Below are 19,106 nucleotides of genomic sequence, written 5' to 3'. Positions count from 1 at the left end.
AATGTTGGCCCCCACTGGGAGTTGGGATGAAGAACCACTGGCCAGAGGTTTGGGATTCTCTGCAATGACCAGCCTAAGGAGAGCAGGGGCTGCCACTCAGGTCCTCTGCAGGGAAGGCAAGTGAAGAGAGCTAGCAACCACCACTGTCCCAACCATGGCTGATCAGCTTGGGCTCTGGGGAGGTAGTGAGGGTCCCAGGTCCTCCTGGAGCTGGGAAGGAAGTCTCAGCTCTGCTGCTAACACCACTGTGTGCCTCTGGGCTGCCCCAAGCCTTATGGGCATCAGTTTCCTCACCTGCACAGTGAGACGTTCATGTGTGTGCTCTCAGGGGAAAGAGGCTCTCCACAAGGCTGTAGGCTCCTACCTGTCCCTCTAGACCCAGATGCCCCCGACCCCCAGCTCAGAAGTCAATCTTGGGGCTTCTTATACCACCCACTCAGCACATCTAGGGAGCCCAGAGGTTGGGCCGAGACAGGGATGTCAGCCCCAAACCAAGGCAGAGCCATGTCTCCAGCATTTATCAAGCCAAAGTCAAGAGCAGCCAGCATAGGAGCTCCCCCAACTGCTGCTCCCCCAACCCTTGCCACCAGGCAGGACACAGGCCACCCCTGCCCTCTCTGGGCCCTTGGGGACAACTGGAGCATGGCTACCCAGGAGCCCATTCCCCTTCCACGTTGGTGTCCTCCTTCAGGACGTGCTTCCCCTTCTCTCAGCTCCTTGCTCGTCCTCCCGCCCAGGAGACGAAGGTGGCCTGGGCTGCCTGTCGCATTCTAGTCCTCCATCAGACCGCCGCCTCCTCCCCACCTACCTCCCTGCCTTCCCCCCCATCCCAGCAGACAAGGACCTGGGCTGAACAGAGGCCGCAGGCATCCTGGGCCAAGCAGACATCCCGAGGAGCCCACTGGTCTGCTGCAGGCCGTGTCAGCCTCCAGTAGTCACTGGGCCCATCCTGGAGGCCTCTTTTTCCAGCCTTGATGCAACTGGGTCAGTCTTGGAATTTCCTGAAAGCCTGATGCTAGGGGTGGGACAAGGGCATGGGAGCTGCATGGCTCAGATCTGTGACTTTGGCCAGCCCGGGGTCCTGCTCACCTTCTCTGCTTGAGGGCCAGGTGGGCCAGGTGCTCCAACTTTGCCTGGGAATCCAGGGGGACCCTGTATCAACAAAGGGGCAGGCAGGAATGAAAGTGGGGCTGGAGGGGGAGCTCCCCTTCTTTCTTCTTCCTGTGTGTGATGCACTGTTGTTAATGCAATTCATTTCGACTTCCTAGAAGCACCACCCGGGAGCATGACATCTGCCGGGCCTGCCGGGCTGGGGCCCACCCAAGAGGCTGGGCTCTCAGGTCCTGGTTCCTGGAATCAGGCCTGGCCACCCAGGCCGTTCTCCCCTGCCTCTCCCCTCTTCTCCCCAGGACCATCCTCCCCTAGCCTGGCCTGGTCAGGCCTGCCCCTCCCGATGAGACCACATCAGACAGAGCCGGCTTTGTGTCTTCTTCACTCACCGGTGGGCCCGGAAAGCCTGGCTGGCCTTGAAATCCCTAGGGTGAGAAGCAAGGGACAGTGTACTGTGCCACCCCCTCTCTCCTGCCTGGCTGCCCAGGAGGAAAGAGTGACAGGTGGGGCACCCTCAAACCCACGGGCGTTGCTCTCCCCTCGGCCCACCATGGCTGGCAGGTAAGGCTCTGGGCATGAGGTAGGTAACAGCCCAAGGACAGGTAGGGTGGGGAGACTAGAGCTGGTGATCATCAGGGACCCAGCCCCTTCTCTGCCTCCCTGCAGCCGGGTCCCAATCGTCACTCACCTGGTCGCCCTTCTCACCCGAGTTCCCTTGGGGTCCTCGCTCTCCTCTGGGACCCTGTCACCCACAGAGAACAATGCAGCCGAAACCTAATCTTCCTGCCCTCAGATCCCAGGACAAGATCAGGACTACGTCTCCCCATGCCCTCCTTCACTCACCGCTGGGCCTGGGGGGCCCGGGAGGCCTTCAGATCCTGGGGGGCCCTAAAGACACAAAGGAACAGAATCAGTCACTCCTCCTGGGGAGGTGAAGGATGAGGTAGGGGGATGTGACAGGGGACTGCCTAGAACAGAGGCGGCACATGCTGGGAGGCCCCTGAGCTGGCAGGCCCCCTCTGCCTGGTCTGCTCAGGCTTCCCTGCTCTTGCCTGAGCTGCTGAACCAGCCTCCTAACTTGTCCTGCCACCTCCTGGTTCACTCCAAGTCAGGCAGCAAATGGCTGCCCTCTTCTCCTCCGACACAGCTCTGATTATGTCACTCTCTTGCTCAAACACCTTGTGCGGCTCCCTCTGCCTCTGAGTGGGGTGCACACTTCCCAACAACGTTGGTCTTTGAGGCAGCCTGTGATCTGGCACCAGCCACCCTTTCCCACTTCTCCTCCCTCTCTCCTTCTCATCTTCCGCCTTGCTCAGTCAGACTGCTGTTCTCTGACACACTCTATACCCTCCCACCCCCAGGTCTTTGCACCCTTGGCACAGCTTTCCCTCCTACCTAGAATGCCCCCTTCTCCCCGTTCTAGGTCTCCTGAACTCTTGCCAAATCATTTGATGGCTGGAAGCTGTTCCTGCAGTGCCCCGCCCAGCCTCTCCCTCTGGAATTCCCCAGTACAGACAGCCACAGGGATCCCTCCCTCCTGCTAGTCAGCTCTAAGCTCAAATGCCACCTGCTCAGAGAGGCCTTCCTGCCCCTCCGCTTCGATGGTGCCCAAACACCTCTCCAGCCCCTTCCGCCGTCCCACTTCCTCCAGGAGTCCCAGCCCTCATCGTTCCTAGGCACTTGTTTATTCATCTGGCAGCTGCCTCCCCCATGGCAGGGCAAGAGGGCAACTGCCTGCTCTGTTCACGGAGACATCCTCAGAGGGGAGCCCGGCACCCCGCAGGCCCCTGAGAAATATCTGTTACTGAGTAAATGCCTGATGGGGTTTGCTGAATTCTACTGGGGCCTCACTGAAATTGGTGACTCTGTAAGGCTGCAGTCCCAGTTTGACTGATCCTAGATCTGAGGTTTGTGAGGTTTGTCACCAGATAGATGTGGGTTCAAGTCCAGGTTCCACCACTGACTCACTCACTAGCTTCGGGACCCTGGGTGAGTCTCAGCTTTGTCACTCTGGGGGCCCCAGTGTCCTCATCTGGTCACAGCCCAACTCCCGTGCTCAACATGGGGCCTGGCAGGCCTTGGCTCTGGAGGGTGGTTCTGGGGGGCCTGGGGACCACTGGGGGTCTACAGTCCCAGGTCCTCCTTTGCGTGAGGCAGAGGAATGCTTCTGCAGCTGCCTCCTGGCCCCCTCCCCTTGGCAGCCCTGCGGGGATTCTCCTCACAGCCTCCACCTCCGCAGGGCCCAGCCTGTGCTGCAGGCTCGGGGGCGGGGGCGGGGGCGGGGGGCAGCAGGGGTCACAGTCCTCCCCTTCACAGGCTGCTGCCAAGTCTCTAGCCGGAGGCTGTGCGGCTCCACGTGCAGCCCTGCACCCGCCCCCGCGCTGCTGGGACTCACCGGCTCTCCTTTCTCTCCCGCTGACCCGGTGTAGCCACGTTCCCCCTTGATGCCCTGACAAGTGGCAAAGAGACAGTGGAATTAGCCCCGCAGAATTAGCCCGTCACAGCGCTAATGCGAGGAGTGGAGACTGTAGCTGGCACCCAGACCGGCTCTGGGGGGATGGCACTGGGAGGACTGCTGGGGGCTCCAAAGCTGCCGTGCCTCCCACCAGCCACCGTGCCCCCCAAGCCCCCATTGGAAAAGGAGGACACACCCACCCAGCAGCTTCTGTGGGGGTGGCACCTCTAAGCTGTCTCTCCAATCTCCCAAACCCCCCATCCCCAGGAGGCAGATCTCAGTTCTTGCCGTGTCTGGGCCTGGCAGAGTGTTCTGAGAGTCAGGCCTGAGCAGAGTGGTGGGACCAAGCCACGCTGCAAGGGGGCCTACAATGGGGACAGGAGGCTGCATGGACTTTAGGCAAAGGAAGAGGCTGAAATGCCCGTGAATGGGGAGCCCGCCGAGGGTTGCCCAGCCTGGCTCTGTCCTGACCACCAGCCCAAGCCTCTGGTATCCAGCACCCACTCCCCAGCAAGAGTCCCCTTACTCACAGGCAGTCCTGGGGGGCCCATGGCACCTGGGTAACCTGGTTGCCCTGGAGGACCCTACGAAGAAAGGCAGACATGATGGATACCCCCCCAACATTTCTGTTCTCCCCTCGCTGGGTAAGAGGGTAGCCAAAGCTAAAACCTCTGGGGCTGCCATCTAGCAGGTGCCAGCCTGCCCCAGCACTGCACACTGGGCCATCTCCCCAAGCCCCAGGTCCCCTTGGTCGTGACCTCCACCACAGACCTGGGCTGGGGGTGCGAACCCCAGCCTGGCCCAGACCCTGACAGCTGAGCCGGAACAGGGATCCCAGAGCAGGCGTGAGGACCAGGGAAGAGGGGGTGAGCAGGGATGCTGAGTGACGAAGGCAGAGGGCGGGAGGGGAGCCCTCAGGGACGCTGCTGAAGGACAGGGGCTATGCATGCTTCTGGCAGGGAGTCAGGGCACATGGAGATCGGCCTCCTTTGCTCCTGGGGGAGTGTGGAAACCTCACACTGAGGGAATCCTGGCAGAAGGGCAGAGAGTCATAAGGAGTCCACCTCCCAGCTTCCACTCGGCAGCCACCCCTCGGAGCCCAAGCTCTGCCTCCCCAGCTCTTCCTCCTTTTCCAGCCCCTGCCAGCTTCCTCTTACCGGCTCCCCCTTGTCTCCAGTCAGGCCTGTGAGGCCTCGCTCTCCTTGAAGGCCCTTGGAGAGAAAAATCATGAGAAACTGCAGGAGCGGGCTGTCCCCACCCAGCCCCTGACTCCTTCCCCCTGCCCCACTGCCTTCTGTTCCCACTCCAGGCAAATGTGGAGGCCAAAGTGGCTCTCTAGTGTCCCTAGCAAGGTGACCCGTAAGGGTGTGCTCCAGCAGGATGAGTGGTAGAGGTGTGAACCCCCACATATGGGTGCCTTTCAGGAGGATACTCTGCAAGACAGGTAACTGTAGAGATATGCCCTCCAGTGGGGGTGACTCTGGGAGGGTACCTCTCAGGTGCCCGTCACTGGTATGCCCTGCCATGGTAACTGACTGGGGTACACCTTTAGGAAGCTGACAGATCAGATGTGTGCTCATTCTGAGGGGCAACCATCAGGAGAGGTACCCCAGATGGATGCTGCCACCAAAGTGTATCACATCATCAGACACCCAACACTTACCTGTCCAAGTCCCCCACCCCAAGCCAAAGATCACTTTCTTGGAGGGAGGCAGGGGAGAGACACAGGAAGGCTGCCTCCAGAGCAGTCCGTCATTTTGTAGGGTGAGAGGGCATGTCACTTTCCACGAGAGCTACAGCCCCCACCCCTAATTCCTTACCCCGGCCTTTGCGGGTGCCGCGCCATTACGGGCATCTTTTGTGCCCCCTTCTCCCTCATCCCCTCAAGAGACGGCGCCCAAACCTTTCCACGACACAAGACAGATGGCTAGACGGACAGATGGCCCCTTCACCCAAGCAAGCAGAAACAGACAAGGCCCGGCCACAGATGAGGAGGTGGGGACAGATGGAACTGTGACGAGGAGGGGCCCTGCTCCCTGAGCCTCCATCACCAGGCCTGGGAGGAGAGGAGCCAGGACCCAGGAACACGCAACCTGACAAACAGGAGGTTAGTTTCCGTGACCCAGGAGGGAGCAACAGTGAGGCTGGGGGTGATGTAAACACACCTGTGACGATGACGAAGGCAGAGCAATTAACGACACCTGGCAGAAGGAGCCGGCCAAGGTGCCGGGCACAGAGGGGCAGGGCCGCACGACACCCAGAAACCCAACTGGCTGGTATCACATGCCCCGCCTTGGAGCAGACTGGGACTGGAGCCAAGGAAGAGGAAGGGAAGAGGAGGCAGCTGAGAGTTTCCTCTAGGACGATGGAAAAGGTGCAGGAAGGGCTGCCTTTAAATCCCTGGGTGCCTCTGGACAGCCCTGCCAAGCAGCAGGGCAGCAAACCTGTGCCAGCCTGCAATGTGAAGCCCTAAAGCTTTGGCATCTCTGCTGGGCTCTGAGCCAGGTGCCTGGCAGGGTCCCAAGAACTACTTTCAGCAAATCTTCAGGCAACACCGAAGGTGGTGAGAAGCAGGAGGCAGAGTGAGAAGGCAGGAATGGAGGAGCCCCCTAGAGGCACCAGCTTAAGAGGGAGGTTCACAAGCTCAGGAGGACTTGCGGGAGTGCTGCAGGATGGTGGGAGAAATGGAGAAGGAAGACAGAACGTGGTAAGAGAGAGAAGAAGAGAGAAAGAACACAGGAGAGGAGGGAGAGGAGAAAATGAAAAGGAGTCAGAGACTGGGAGGATGTCCAAGCTGCTGTGACCTCAGAGAACCCGTGTCGTTAGCTACCGTGCCTGAAGGGGGACAACAAACACGGAGGACGGAGGTGAAGGCACGACAGGAGGGAGACAAGCAAAAGCCACAGAGACCTGGCTGATGGGGGGAGGGGAGGTCGAGCAGCGCTAGGTTCTTACAGGCAATCCGGGGGAGCCAACAGCACCAGGAAAACCTGGGGGGCCCTGGTGGGAGAAACAGGCAGGTCACATCTCGTAGGCACAGTAACCCTGGACAGCCTGGAGGGCACAGTCTGGGGCTTGGGGGTCATGGGGAGAGGAGGTCATGGGAGTATTTTCAAGGCAACTGGAAAAGAGACTCCTTGAAAGTCTTGGCTCAAAAGACAACTGTTCCTCCCTTGGCTCCGGGAAGATGGGCTCCTCCGTTGACAGAGATGCGGAACCGCTCCAGAGTCAGAGTGCTTCCTGAGTCTTCCGGAGTCTAACTGAAGACCCGGTTGCCGCAGAAGCCCGTTTCTTTCAGCCTTGCCCACCATGCCTGCCACCCGACCTCCAACTGTCCCCCGAGTGGGGGCTCCCTGGCTCTAAGACAGCTCCCACCAGCCATTTTCTTCTCCAAAGAAAGCATTTTCAGTTCTTTCAATCTTTCCTAGTCACTTCTATTTTCCTGCCATGTCGACATCACAGAGGACTCCAGAATAGATGCCCTGGTCTGGTTTTTGTAGATTTACCCTAGAGATGGCCCTACAGAGCAATGGAGGACAGCTCCATCTAAGCCCCGAGCCCTTGTGGGGACTGGCATCACAGGGGCATGGAGAGGTCTGGCCGGCATGCCGCGTGCTTCCCTGGCTGGGAGGCTGGGAGCCTGAAGCCTAGGCCCCCTGCTGAGGGCAGCCTGGGGCCACTGTGGAAAGCGCAGCAGGGGGTGGGGACAGGGAAGCAAAGATGTGCCTCTGAGGACCTCCCCTAAGCAGGACCATAGGCAGTGGGCAGAGCAGGGTGGTTCCAGGGCATTTGGTGGTAGGAGAGCACAGTTCCTGCAGATGTTCTGTGGAGGGACGGGGAGGGCAGTGGAAGTTCCCTCTTCCTGCCTTGCCCAGCCTTTTGGGGACAAGGTCGCAGGATGGTGTCTGAGCGTAACGACCCCTTTGAGAGCCTCTCAAGCAGGCCAGGCCACCACAGATACTTACAATAGGGCCTGGAGGACCCGGGGAGCCCCTCATGCCAGGCGGACCCTGCAAAGGAAGCCAAGGGAAATGGATGAAGAGGCCCAGGCCCCATAGAGCCCCCGGGGTTCCAGCAGCTTTCCTCCCAGCTTGCCAGGGCCAAGGTCAACAGAGGGCAGCTGTTGTCCAAGCAGAACAATCTTTCATTTGGCTCATTCAATCATCCTACAAACATTTATTGAGCAACTATTATGTACCAGGCATTAGTCCAGGGGCTAGGATCACAGCATAAACAAAATAAATAAAAACCCTTGCCTCAAAGCAGTTACATTCTAGGGGAGACATGGACACTAACAAATAGAATAGGAGCTGGCACATAGTGGTGTTGAGTTGACACCTGTGGAATGTTCCTGAATGAAGTAAATAGGCAGGATGCTGGAGGGTGATTAGTATGATGCAGGCCAAGGGGACTGGAGGCTCTGGGGTTGGTGTGGTGTTCAATTTTAAAGAGGGTGGTCAGGGGAAGTCTGAGAAGGAGACACTTGGACAGAGCTGAAGGAGTGCAGGAATGAGCCCCAAAGAGTGTTGCAGGCAGAGGACACAGCTGGGCACTGGGAAGGAAGAATGTGTCCTACCCTGGGTCCTGTGTATCCCAGAGGAGCCATGTGCCAGGAGAGCAGATGAGTCCAGAGTGGTAAAGGGCATCAGTCACGTGAGGCCTCAGAGGCCCCCAGAAGGTCTCAAAGGCAGACAGGGCCCCAGCCCCTTTAAGGATGAAGCCTCATCCCTAGTCTTACCTCTTCTCCTCTCTGGCCTGGCAATCCCGGAGGACCAGGCAGGCCTGGGCTCCCAATGCATCCGGGATCTCCCTCATTGTTGTCGCCCTGGAAAAGGATGGAGATGGTGACAGTGGGCAATCAGGGCCTCTTTCTGTGGGGCATGGGGCATGGTCAGGGGAGATAAGGCGAGGCACTCACCCGGGCCTCCTCGGCTCTTGGGCGCTCCAGCGACAAAAAGCACTGCAAGGGACAATGAGAGGCACTCTGTCTGATGAGGCAGCCAGGGAGCCCTCCCACACGGGGCGGCCTCAAGCCCGGTCCCTACCTGGGCGCAGTTGTCGAGGCCTAGCACACCAGGGATGCCCTGGTCTCCCTTCTCTCCCTTCTCCACGAGGTATGCTGGGTGGGCCCTCTGCCCCTGGACACAGTCCCCGCAGATACTCTGATCAGGGAGTGGGGAGAGGAGTGGGGTCTGGGTCAGAGAAGGCCAGGATGGGCCAACTGGGGAGCCCACCTGAGAACCCAGAGCCGGGGCTCCCTGCCCCGCAGTCTTCCCTCTTCCCACACTCCCTCTCTCCCCAGCCACATCCCTACGGCAGCTTTGCTCCATCCTCGGGGGACCCACTCCCATCAATTGGCTTTGAGTTTCCTCCAGGAAGAAGCTCTGGTAGAGCTAAGCCAAAGCCACTTTCCAGACAGGCGTGTGGGCGGAGGCGAGGGGCCCGCAGAGGGACCATCTGTCCCGGCTGTTCCTGCAACCTGCACCCACTGCGAGGACAAGCCACGAGGAGCGAGGCTGGAAAGGCTGGCTCCGAATGCCAGCTTCTCTGCCCAAGGGAGCAAAGGAACAGCTGCAGGAGGAGCCAGGCCCTTCCCAGGAGCCCCTGGGACAGATCTCGGATTGCTCACAGGCTCCTGGCTCAGATTGTGCCACCAGAATTGTCTTCCCCACAGGAAGGGGTTTAACCTTCTTTAGGTCACAGACCCCTTTGAGAGTTTGATGGAAGCTGTGGGTCCTTTTCCCAGAAAAATCAAACCCACTAGTGAAAACCAGCCTGTAGTTTCTGAGGACTCAGGAGCCTGGAGCCTGTCTGTGGCCAGTGTGGCGTCCACAGACGCCCAGGCAGGAGCCCCTGCTCACTTTCACTGCTCACCACCAAGCCCAGTGATCATGGCTGGCATTTACTCAGCACCCATGACGCTGGGCACTGTAGATAATAAGCCCTGCACATGATCACATCCCATCGTGACGGTGCAGTGAGGCAGGGAATCTATAAGCAGTGTGGAGATGGGAAAGCCAGCACTCAAGACAGGCGGCGTGACTTGTCTGAGGAAAGTGGGAGTCTGGATTGGCGTGGGCCTGTCCTAGGCCACAGTCAGCACTCTCTCCCCAGGCTTCCTGGACTGTGGGTGCAGGTGGTGCTGGGGCTGGGTCAGCATGCCCCGGGGTGCCATCTGACCCCTTCTCCACACTATGCAGAGTTTCTATTTGGGATCCTCTGAAGAGCACCTGATGAAGATGCCAGCAGATGAAATGTTACAGGAGAAATGTCAAATCCTGGATTTGGAGTCACACGATCACTGCCCAGTCATTGACAGAAGCAGAGGGGAGAAGAGCTTGGGGTTTTGTTGCCACAACCCCACTGTAATCCAACATGTAACTATTCCCTAGAGATTACCCGGACCTCCTCTGGCTGCTTCTGGAGAAATCTGCCATTCAGAGCAGGGGAGGGATAGAGAGTCCCCACGCTCTGCCCTGACCAAGGCCCATCAGGGTCACAGGATGTCCAGGGCACTGACTAGCCAGTGTCAGAAGAGGGTGGCCAGGATGAGGGGGGCTCTGGAGGCCAACACATGGGAAGGACTCCTGAGGATGCTGAGTCAGAGGAGAGAAAGTCCAGGAACATAAGGGCCTCCTTCAAAAACCTGAAGGCAACCTGGGGAATTACTGTGCTCTCGTTTCTAGAGGTGACTAAGCAAAGATGGGCTATGCAACCCTTAATTCCAGTCGGAACTTCTGCTCAGTTTGGGAAGCCGGACCAGGCCCCAGCCCTCTGGTAGGGTATTAAGGCTGTGTACAGGCCCTGGCACAGGCCGACCCTCTGACCAGGTCCGAAGTCCCCTTTCTTGGACTACCAGAAGGGCTTCTCAAATCCATCTCCTCCCTGGATTCCTTCTGGATTGACTAGAGAACGGCTGAAGCTTTCTTCCAGGCCACACCCAATCTCACAGCCCCCTACCACTGCACTTTCCCCCCCTCTGCTTTGCTTTGGAAGCTGCTGGGCTCTGCCGCGGTGTGACCCGGGTGCCACGCGGTCTCATTGCCAGCTGCTGCGGGCAGGCTTCAGGGCTGGGTTCTGCCGACAGCATCTGCCATGTGGGCACCATCACAGGATTCCTTTAAGCACTCATTCAGCAAATGTTGCCTGGGGGCCTGTTACAAGCCAGGCATCAGCTAGGCCCTCATAGACAGATGCTTGGAACGCGTATTCCCTGCAAACTGCTGCTCTCTCTGCGAGGTGCCACACAGCTGAGCACTTACTGAGAGAATCCCCTTAGGAGACACCCCCGCCAGCTCACACTTCTCTCCTGGGTACCCTCTTACCTTAAGGAGGTGCTGTTCAATTGGTAAGGATCCCTGCAAGAGACAGATGTGTGGGCTCAAGCAGGTGAGGGGAAGGGACATGGAGACTTATGGGATCAGGTAGAGCCTTGGCACATGCCATGCACCTTCCAGCCTCAGAAGGGGGAGAGAAGAGGGACCCCCACTGCAGCTACCGGGCCAGCTTCATAGCTTGAGCAGCCCTGGGAGGGGCAGGGAAGGGGCATGGACAGGGAGTCCTGGCTGGTACCCACCAGTTCCGCAGTGAGCCCAGGCTGTCCTGGCAAACCGTTGTTTCCAGGCACTCCCTGTAGCCAAGAAGAGACACGAGTGAGTGGGCTCCATCTCTCTAGCCTGCTGGTCAGCCTGTTTCCTTCTCATCACCCCGCCTCCTCTTCCCCTTGTCCTGCAGGGCTGAGAGCCCTGGTTGGCACAAGGCTGACATCTATTCTTGGCTCAAAAGCCTCTCGACCCTCTTTATAGGGAAAGCCAAGGAGGCCCAGAAGAGTGACCCCCCCAAACCAGTCCAACAGCGAGTGTTTTCCCCACACACCAGAGGAAGGTCAGAAATTGAGTAGAGGGTCTTCCATGGAACTACTGTTTATTTCTGTGCTAAGTCATTTTTCTATATTTTCTCTTTCTCTTTCTTTTTCCTTTCTTTTTTCTTTTCTTTTTTTTTTTTAGAGACGGGGTCTCACTCTGTCACCCAGGCTGGAGTGCAATGGCATAATTATAGCTCACTTAGCCTCGAACTCAGCTCAAGCGATTCTCCCACCTCAGCCTCCTGAGTAGCTGGGACTAGAGGCGCTCACCACCACGCCCAGCTAATTCTTTTGTATTTATTGTAGAGATCAGGTCTCACTGGTAGGCTGGTCTCAAAGTTCTGGGCTTAAGTGATCCTCCCACCTTGGCCTCTCAAAATGTTGGAATTATAGGCATGAGCCACCACACCCAGCCTACTTTCTCATTTAATCATCACAGTTATCTTGTTGAACTAGGTGCTGTTATCTCCATCTTAAAAATAGCACAAAGAATCCAGAGGAGGCCCGGTGCGGCGGCTCACACCTGCAATCCTAGCACTTTGGGAGGCTGAGGCGGGCGGATCACCTGAGGCCAGGAGTTCAAGACTAGCCTGGCCAACATGGCGAAACTCTGTCTCTACTAAAAATACAAAAATTAGCAGGGCTTGGTGGTGTGTACCTGTGGTCCCAGATACACGGGAGGCTGAGGCAGGAGAATCACTTGAACCTGGGAGATGGAGGTTGCAGTGAGCCAAGATCATACCACTAAACTTTAGTCTGGGCAATCTCAAAAAGAAAAAAGAGAACCCAGAGTAAGTACTTGCCAAAGGTCACAAGTTGAGCAAGGCACAGAGCTGAGGTCCAGAGCGAGGATCACTGGCTTCTAATCCCTCTCTTAACCACGATTCCAGCATCAGTCCTCAACAGACATCCTCAGAACATTCACGGACACAGCAAGGGTGGGTGCTTGCCAGTCAGATTCATCTAGATACAAAATTCTGACTACCTGTGTAACTTTTGGCAATTTATTTGGGGGAAGAAATTCTATGCCTCAGTTTGTAAAACAGGGATAGTTTATGGTGAGGCTTCAAGGAGACAATGGCTGCAAGGATGGTTATGTTAGATGCATGTCATCCGGACACTGTTCCCCTTACAGATTCCTGAGGCACATTTGCATATTAAACACTCCATGGAGGCAGGGAGTATGTTCCATTTTGAATCCCCAGTGCCCGACATGGAGGAGGTGTGCATTAAGTACGTGTTGAGTGAATGCACTGCTGCTCAGCCTGCTCCTCCCTGCACAGGATTTCCTTGGCGCACTCTGAGATATGGCCTCCCTTCAAGTCCCAGCTCCCAGCAATGGAACATATCACCAGCCCCCGAGCAATTTCCAGGCAGACTCTACCAAGCCTGGGTCAGACCTGGAGCCAGCCACTATCCAGCCCTGCTGGCATCTCCGTGCACCATCAGGGCTTAGAGCAGTGCCTGGCACAGGGAAAATGCCTTGAACATGTGAACTATTTTTTTTTTTTTTTTTTTTTTATTTATTTATTTATTTATTTTGAGATGTATCACTCTGTCTCCCAGGCTGGAGTGCAGTGGTGCAATCTCAGCTCGTCGAAACCTCCGCTTCCTGGGTTCAAGTAATTCTCCTGCCTCAGCCTCCCGAGTAGCTGGGATTACAGGCATGTGCCACAAAACCTGGTTAATTCTTTTTGTATTTTTAGTAGAGATGGGGTTTTGCCATGCTGGCCAGGCTGGTCTCGAACTCCTGACCTCAAATGATCCGCTGACCTCGGCCTCCCAAAGTGCTGGGATTACAGGCATGAGCCACCATGATGGCCCAAACATGTTGATTATTATGCCCTAAATCATTATTCATCCCCTGCTCCCCTCTCCATGGCCAGTGTGTTAGTTCAGGCCTGATGTTTTGTAATTGTTTACCCAACCTCCCAGAACTAAATGTTCTACCTGCTGTCCTACTGTGGAAGCGAAGTGCAGCCAGAATTGAAACCTATAGGCTCAATGACCTACTAGTTGCCTCAGGCAACTTTCTTGACCTCAGTGCCTCAGCTTCCTCCTCTGTGAAATGGATTGAGATGAAATGAGATAACTAAGCACTGGGACTATACGGCCTTGGATGAGTAAGTGCTGTACATCCCTGAGCCTGTGTCTATACTTCAATAAAGGAGCTGCTCGGCCCTTCTGGATCCCACCTGGCATGGGGCAGGTGCCTGTCAGCAGCAGCCTCGGCTTGGTCTCACGCGCTGGCACTAGGCGAGGACTCTGGTGCCTGGGACCAGACTCAGCAGTCACTCTTTTCTGCCTCATTCCCCAGCATGTCTTGGCAGGGTTCACGCTACATCAGCTCTCACTTATTAATGGGTCACTTTGAAATGACTCTTATGCTTCCCCAAGGAAACTGCAAGCCCTCTGCAGACAGAATCCTGTTTCCTGGCAGTGTGGCAGGAAGCCCCAGACACTCGGCAAATGTGTGGCTGCAAATCTGTGGCCTGGGCTCTAGTTCAGCACTTCCACTGGGGTAGAGAGAATTGGGATCCTGGCAGAGACTCCCATCAGCAACAGTGGCTCACTAGAGCAGACTCCCAGCCCACAGTGGCAGGGGAGGTGTGCCAAGGTAGCGGGAGCAGGGAGGGAAGATACGAAATGTATCAAATCATTGGGGCAAGGAGGAGTAGCTTGTAAAAAGCTTCCCTGTGATGCTGCCCTGCTTCTTCAGGTGAGAATCACTCTCTTAGGAGCTGGGAGCCAGACACACAGACGGTGGTGTCTATGCCACCTAGAACCTCTGGAAAACATGGCTTGGTATGCAAACCACTGGGAATTGTCCTGAAAGGCATCAGAAGAAGGCAAAAAGGGCCTTGCATGGGGAAGCCCTAGTCCAGCATTGTCAATTCCTAATTCGGTGGCCTTAGACAAGATACTTCGTCTCTCAGAGCCTCAGCTTGTCCAGCTGTGACTTAGGAATAATAACACTGCCTTCCTGTTGGGGCTTTTTATGTAAGGCTCAAATGAATGAAAGAATGGATGTAAAATAATAATAGTACTCGTCATCATAATAATGATAGCTAATGCTTTCTAAGCATTTGTCATATAAATAATATATAACAGTCATGGGCACAATTCTATACACTTCACATGCATTAACTTGTTTAATACTCACAAAAGCCCTATGAGTTAGGTGCACTTAGCAGAAGAGGGCAGTGAGACACAGAGAGGTTAAGGAACTTGCCTACCATCACACAGCTAGCACAAGGCAGAGCCGGGATTCAAGTTCAGGCTGCCTGGCTCTGGAATGTACCCTTTATTCACAGCGTCACACAGATCTTGGCTCCTAATGCTCTCCCCTCACTATCTCTGGCTTCCTTGCAATTCCCCAAACACATCAGGCACATTCCCACCTCTGGGCCTTTGCACTGGCTGCTTTCTCTGCCACAAAGCCTCTCCCTCACAGCTTCTCTCCTCATCTCCTTTCAGTTTTGATTCAAACGTTACCTTCTTTTCAGTACATTAATCTGATAGAGGGTTAGAGGATAAGGAGGGTGTAGGGAGTTCTAAGGAGATAGGGGGTCTCCTTCGTACATATCACTTTCTAACACACTATATTTTATTTATTTATCTTGCTTATTGTCTGTCTTTCCTACTGAATATAAGCTCCAAGAGGGCAGGGGCTTTTATTTTTAGCCACTACTGTATTCACAGCACTTAAAACAGTGCTGGAAAAATAGCAAATGTGCAAAAACACGTGTTGCATGAATGAGTGTTGAATGCTGCTCCAAAACAGTGGGCCGGGCTCTGTACCAGGGTAAGGGATTTTTATCTGACCCAGATTGTGGATTCCTGACAGCTGATGCAACAGGGCATTCCTTGAAACCGTGCTGGGAGTGCAGAGCCTGGCCGAGAGGCTCAGTGGGCCCTCCTTGCCACCCTGGTAGGCAGCTGAATAGAGGAGTGAGAAATGGCATGTCTGTGTTTTTGGGGTGGGGGAGAAGCGTCCTTGGGGTCCAGCCTGGAGCAGCCACCCTGACCGCATGAGCTCTGCCACCCAAACTCCTCCTTCTCTTCTCCCCCTTTACCTGCAGCCCGGGCACTCCAGGGGGGCCTGGTGGTCCAGGAATACCTGGTGGACCCTGAGGGAGAGAGGGAAGAGTCAGAGCCAGCAAAGAGCTCTGCCCCATGGCTGAGAGCAGCTGTTTAGGGTGGACAAGCCGTGGGGTGCTGGCGGACAAGAGGAGACAAGCGACACACCTGCGGGCCCGGCTGCCAGGAGCTGCCCATCCAAAGTCCCGGAGCACCCTGGGTGGGAGTGGGGGTCGCAAAAGAAGGGGAGAGGTTATAGGCAACGTCTACACCAAGCGCGGGGCTGCGTGGGGAGGCGGATGGCTGGGGTGTGCGGCCCTGCAGAGCCCTTGCACACTGGGCACCAGACGAGGCTGAAGCTGCTCCTCTCCCCCGGGCTGGGGGAAGGCTCTCACAGTGCCACTTACCGGCATGCCAGAGAAGACGAGGTCTCCTCGAGAGGGGCAGGAGCACTCCCCTGGCTCACCCTGAAAAGACAAGAGCCTTTGTGAGACATGGACGAAGACAAAGGGCCTCTTGAAATGGACATCCGAGAGGCATGGGGCTCTAGAGATGGAGAGGCCAGGGTTTCAATCCAGGATCGGCCTCTTATGATGTTGCCCTTGGGCAACCTGTTCAACCTCTCTGCACCTCAGCCTCCTCGCCTGTAAAATGGGAACAGTCATTGCAGGCGCACGGAGTCTCAGGAAGACAAAATGGATTCGTGTATACAGGGGTCCTGTCGCATGGAGATTATTCAGCAAACCATGGTCCTGCTGTTACAGTCATCAGTTATAACCTTGTCTGCTGCCATGCAGGTAATCTCATCTTCAGTACAACTGCAGCCCCGCTCCCCTGGCTTCCATGCCCTTCTCTCAGGGGCCCCTCACCTCTCTGCCCTCTCACCACTAGTCCTTCCCAGCTCACTTCCTGCCCCATCCTCTGACTCAGCCCCCATTTGAAAATGCAGCTGCCCTCCTAAGGGGACCTTGGAGTTTTCCAGTCTCCCATAATCCTGGTTGAGTCTCAGGCCAGCAACCAGGTGAAGTTAGGGATATGTGGAGCCCCTGGAACCAGGGAGCTTAAAATTGAGTTCCTCAGTCACACTAGCTGCATTTCAGGAGTCCAGGATGCCTCCTCCACCCCCATCCTCCAGTCCAAGGCAGCTTCATGTGCACAGGCTCCCCTGATTCGTGGTGGGAAGGCTGGAGGGGCTGCTAACCCCCCAGCGTATGGGTCACAGGCCCTTGGAACTCACCTTCTCTCCTCGTGGTCCCTTTTCACCCTGCAGGGAAGAAACACAGAAAGGTGAGCAGATATGGGTGCCGAGGCAGGGCCAGCCATGGCTTCCTGCTGTCCCGAGACACTGTACTCACTGGTGTCCCTCTGGGTCCCGTCTGTCCTTGCTGCCCATCACGGCCCTGAAGGGAGAGAGCCCAGAGTCAGAGGGTGAGACTGGGCAGCGGCCAGCCATCTGGCCTGCTGCAGAAAGGGGCTGTAGGACAAACAGAAGCAGCGCCAGGCTCCTCTGGCACCCAGGGCCCAGGACCCACGTTCCAGAGGAGCAGACTGAGGTGCCGGACAAGGAAGAAGACTGGCATTTCCTGAGCACATCTGGGTGCCAGCCACCAGGCCAAGTACCCGTCAGGGAACATTGAATGGAATCCCCTCTCCCAGTCCAGCAGGACGGTATTGTTCTGGTTTTCAGGTGAGGAAACTGAGCCTTAAAGAAACTTCATGATAGACCCAGCAGCCAGCTGCAGCCAGGCGTGTGTAGCCTGAAGTCTCTGCTCTCTCCTCTCTCTCTTTAGTGCTTGATACACTTTCTCCCTATCACAAAAGTTGTGTCTGTTGACCTAACTGGGAGAAGGGGATTTCAGCCCCTTTTTTATCCACAAAAAACTGGAGACTTTGAGAAGCTGTCACTTGCCTAAGGTCACACCCCTAGCAAGTGTGCGGCTGAGGACGAGAAGCCTGCTGGATGGAATTCAGCATGAGGAGAGGTCTGGAACATTCTCCTGGAAAGGCAAGCAGCTTGGACAATGGCATGGAGTCTGCTCAGGCCAGGAGAGGCCAGCCTGGCCACACAGGGCGTTCCCATAGCTCCTTCATGTGGGCTCCTCCACCTTCACACTTGGGACTTGAAGCTCCCTGAGGACCTGGCCCACGTCTTTCATTCTGCCCTGGGGCTCCCTGGGACAGGCAGGAATCCTGGCTGTCCAGCTCTGCGGGGCAATAGAGACTGGCTGTGTGGACTTGGGCGAGTCCCCGCCCGCTTTGGACGTTGGTGCACTCTCCTATCAGTGAATCCCAAACTGGAACTAGAATTTCTCCAGGGATCCGCAAAGATAGAAGAGGATACAGTTCACTGGGCTATTTTTAACATTAACAAAAGCCCAAGACAAATTATGCATTTGCCCACCACCTGGCATGGAACAGACTGGCTGAAAGGTAGCATGCCTTTGATTTAGGCTGCAATTAGATTATCTGGTAAAATTCTAGCAGGTTCATGTGGAGTAGAAGCTGACGACTACACAGGTCTTTGATGACTAAAAATGAGAAAATGCACTTATGATTACTTAATCCGTGCAATTTGTTCAATAGACACGTCTTTTAAAACACGGGAGCCACTGGGGGAATAGTACAAAGGGAAGGCCTTTCCAATTACACTGGAAGTAGTTGCTGGTCTGGATCTGTGCTGTCTGATACCGTAGTCCATAGCCACATGGGGCTATTTAAATTTAAATTAATTAAAATTAAATGTCACTTAAAATTGAGTTCCTCAGTCACACTAGCTGCATTTCAGGTGCGCTCAACAGCCACCTGTGGTTGTGCCGAACACAGCGTTTCCATCCTCATAGACAGTTGTACTGGGCAGCACCGGTTCACATGTCCCTAATGACTAGGGATGGGCTTTGAGTCAGACAGGCCTAGGTTGAAGTCCGTGGCTCTGCCTCCTCACCCTCTGACCTTCAATTTCCTGATCTATGAAGTGAGTTCCCTTACAGGGCTGATGTGAGGATGACATGAATTTCTGTGTTTAGAGCTTAGCACAGGACCTCAGCATGATCACTGCTCAAAAAATGGTGGTGAACATTATTGTATTATTCAAGCATTCCCTTAAAGGAGTGAGGTCTTCCTTGTCTGAGGCTGGGCTGAGGCCTCTCTCCTCCCATGCCCTGTGCTGCTGGGATGGGCAGGGTCAGCTCCATGCCCTCTTCCCAGCAGAAACATCCTTGGTTCCAGCAACACCACCAGAATGGAGCACAGAGAAGACTTACTGGAGGCCCAGAGACACTGGTCCCAGGAGGTCCCACGGGTCCGGTGGCTCCTTTCACCCCTGGAGATCCCTGTGTAAGAGAGGGTACAAAGGTTGCAGGGGCAGAATTGGAAGCCAGCTCCAACTCAGCAGGTAAGACACATCCCGACAGGTCTTAGGCAGCCCTCTGATAGGCAGCACTTGGCCCCTGTGTCCCCTGTGCCTGCTGCTGGGACACTCTGGAATACTGCAGGCCCAATGCCCATGGAGGCAGAAGCTCACCTGGGCACCCTTCTCTCCAGTGGGGCCAGGTGGTCCCCGAGGTCCCGGAAGTCCCTGCAGATGGAAGCACAGTTAGT

General features: G+C 55.9%; 1 protein-coding gene across 7 annotated transcripts in view; it reads right to left on the bottom strand.

Moving 5' to 3' along the window:
- Window positions 1-19,106, bottom strand: part of LOC105494614 (collagen type XVI alpha 1 chain) — a 53,583-nt gene that overhangs the window by 13,639 nt on the left and 20,838 nt on the right. For 4 of the 7 annotated variants that reach the window (XR_011623714.1, XM_011763180.3, XM_071097033.1 and 1 more), the window contains 21 exons: window positions 19,030-19,083; window positions 18,770-18,838; window positions 16,865-16,909; window positions 16,747-16,773; window positions 15,917-15,976; window positions 15,678-15,725; window positions 15,506-15,559; window positions 11,142-11,195; window positions 10,891-10,923; window positions 8,611-8,727; window positions 8,484-8,525; window positions 8,304-8,390; window positions 7,531-7,575; window positions 6,521-6,565; window positions 4,723-4,776; window positions 4,096-4,149; window positions 3,506-3,559; window positions 1,954-1,998; window positions 1,799-1,852; window positions 1,500-1,535; window positions 1,090-1,152 (listed from right to left, as the gene is read on the bottom strand). Coding sequence is in view for 6 of the 7 variants with exons in the window: in XM_011763180.3 (XP_011761482.2) it covers window positions 1,090-1,152; window positions 1,500-1,535; window positions 1,799-1,852; window positions 1,954-1,998; window positions 3,506-3,559; window positions 4,096-4,149; window positions 4,723-4,776; window positions 6,521-6,565; window positions 7,531-7,575; window positions 8,304-8,390; window positions 8,484-8,525; window positions 8,611-8,727; window positions 10,891-10,923; window positions 11,142-11,195; window positions 15,506-15,559; window positions 15,678-15,725; window positions 15,917-15,976; window positions 16,747-16,773; window positions 16,865-16,909; window positions 18,770-18,838; window positions 19,030-19,083 (1,140 nt within the window). In the remaining variant the exon portion in view is untranslated. The remainder of the gene's footprint in view (window positions 1-1,089; window positions 1,153-1,499; window positions 1,536-1,798; window positions 1,853-1,953; window positions 1,999-3,505; window positions 3,560-4,095; window positions 4,150-4,722; window positions 4,777-6,520; window positions 6,566-7,530; window positions 7,576-8,303; window positions 8,391-8,483; window positions 8,526-8,610; window positions 8,728-10,890; window positions 10,924-11,141; window positions 11,196-15,505; window positions 15,560-15,677; window positions 15,726-15,916; window positions 15,977-16,746; window positions 16,774-16,864; window positions 16,910-18,769; window positions 18,839-19,029; window positions 19,084-19,106) is intronic. The other 3 variants (XM_011763181.3, XM_011763182.3, XM_011763183.3) reach the window with 3 other exon arrangements.

Source organism: Macaca nemestrina, chromosome 1 (assembly GCF_043159975.1).
Source record: "Macaca nemestrina isolate mMacNem1 chromosome 1, mMacNem.hap1, whole genome shotgun sequence".
Lineage (NCBI taxonomy): Eukaryota > Metazoa > Chordata > Mammalia > Primates > Cercopithecidae > Macaca > Macaca nemestrina.
Note: the sequence above shows the minus strand (reverse complement) of the source record. Positions and strands in the feature narration are given on the sequence as shown.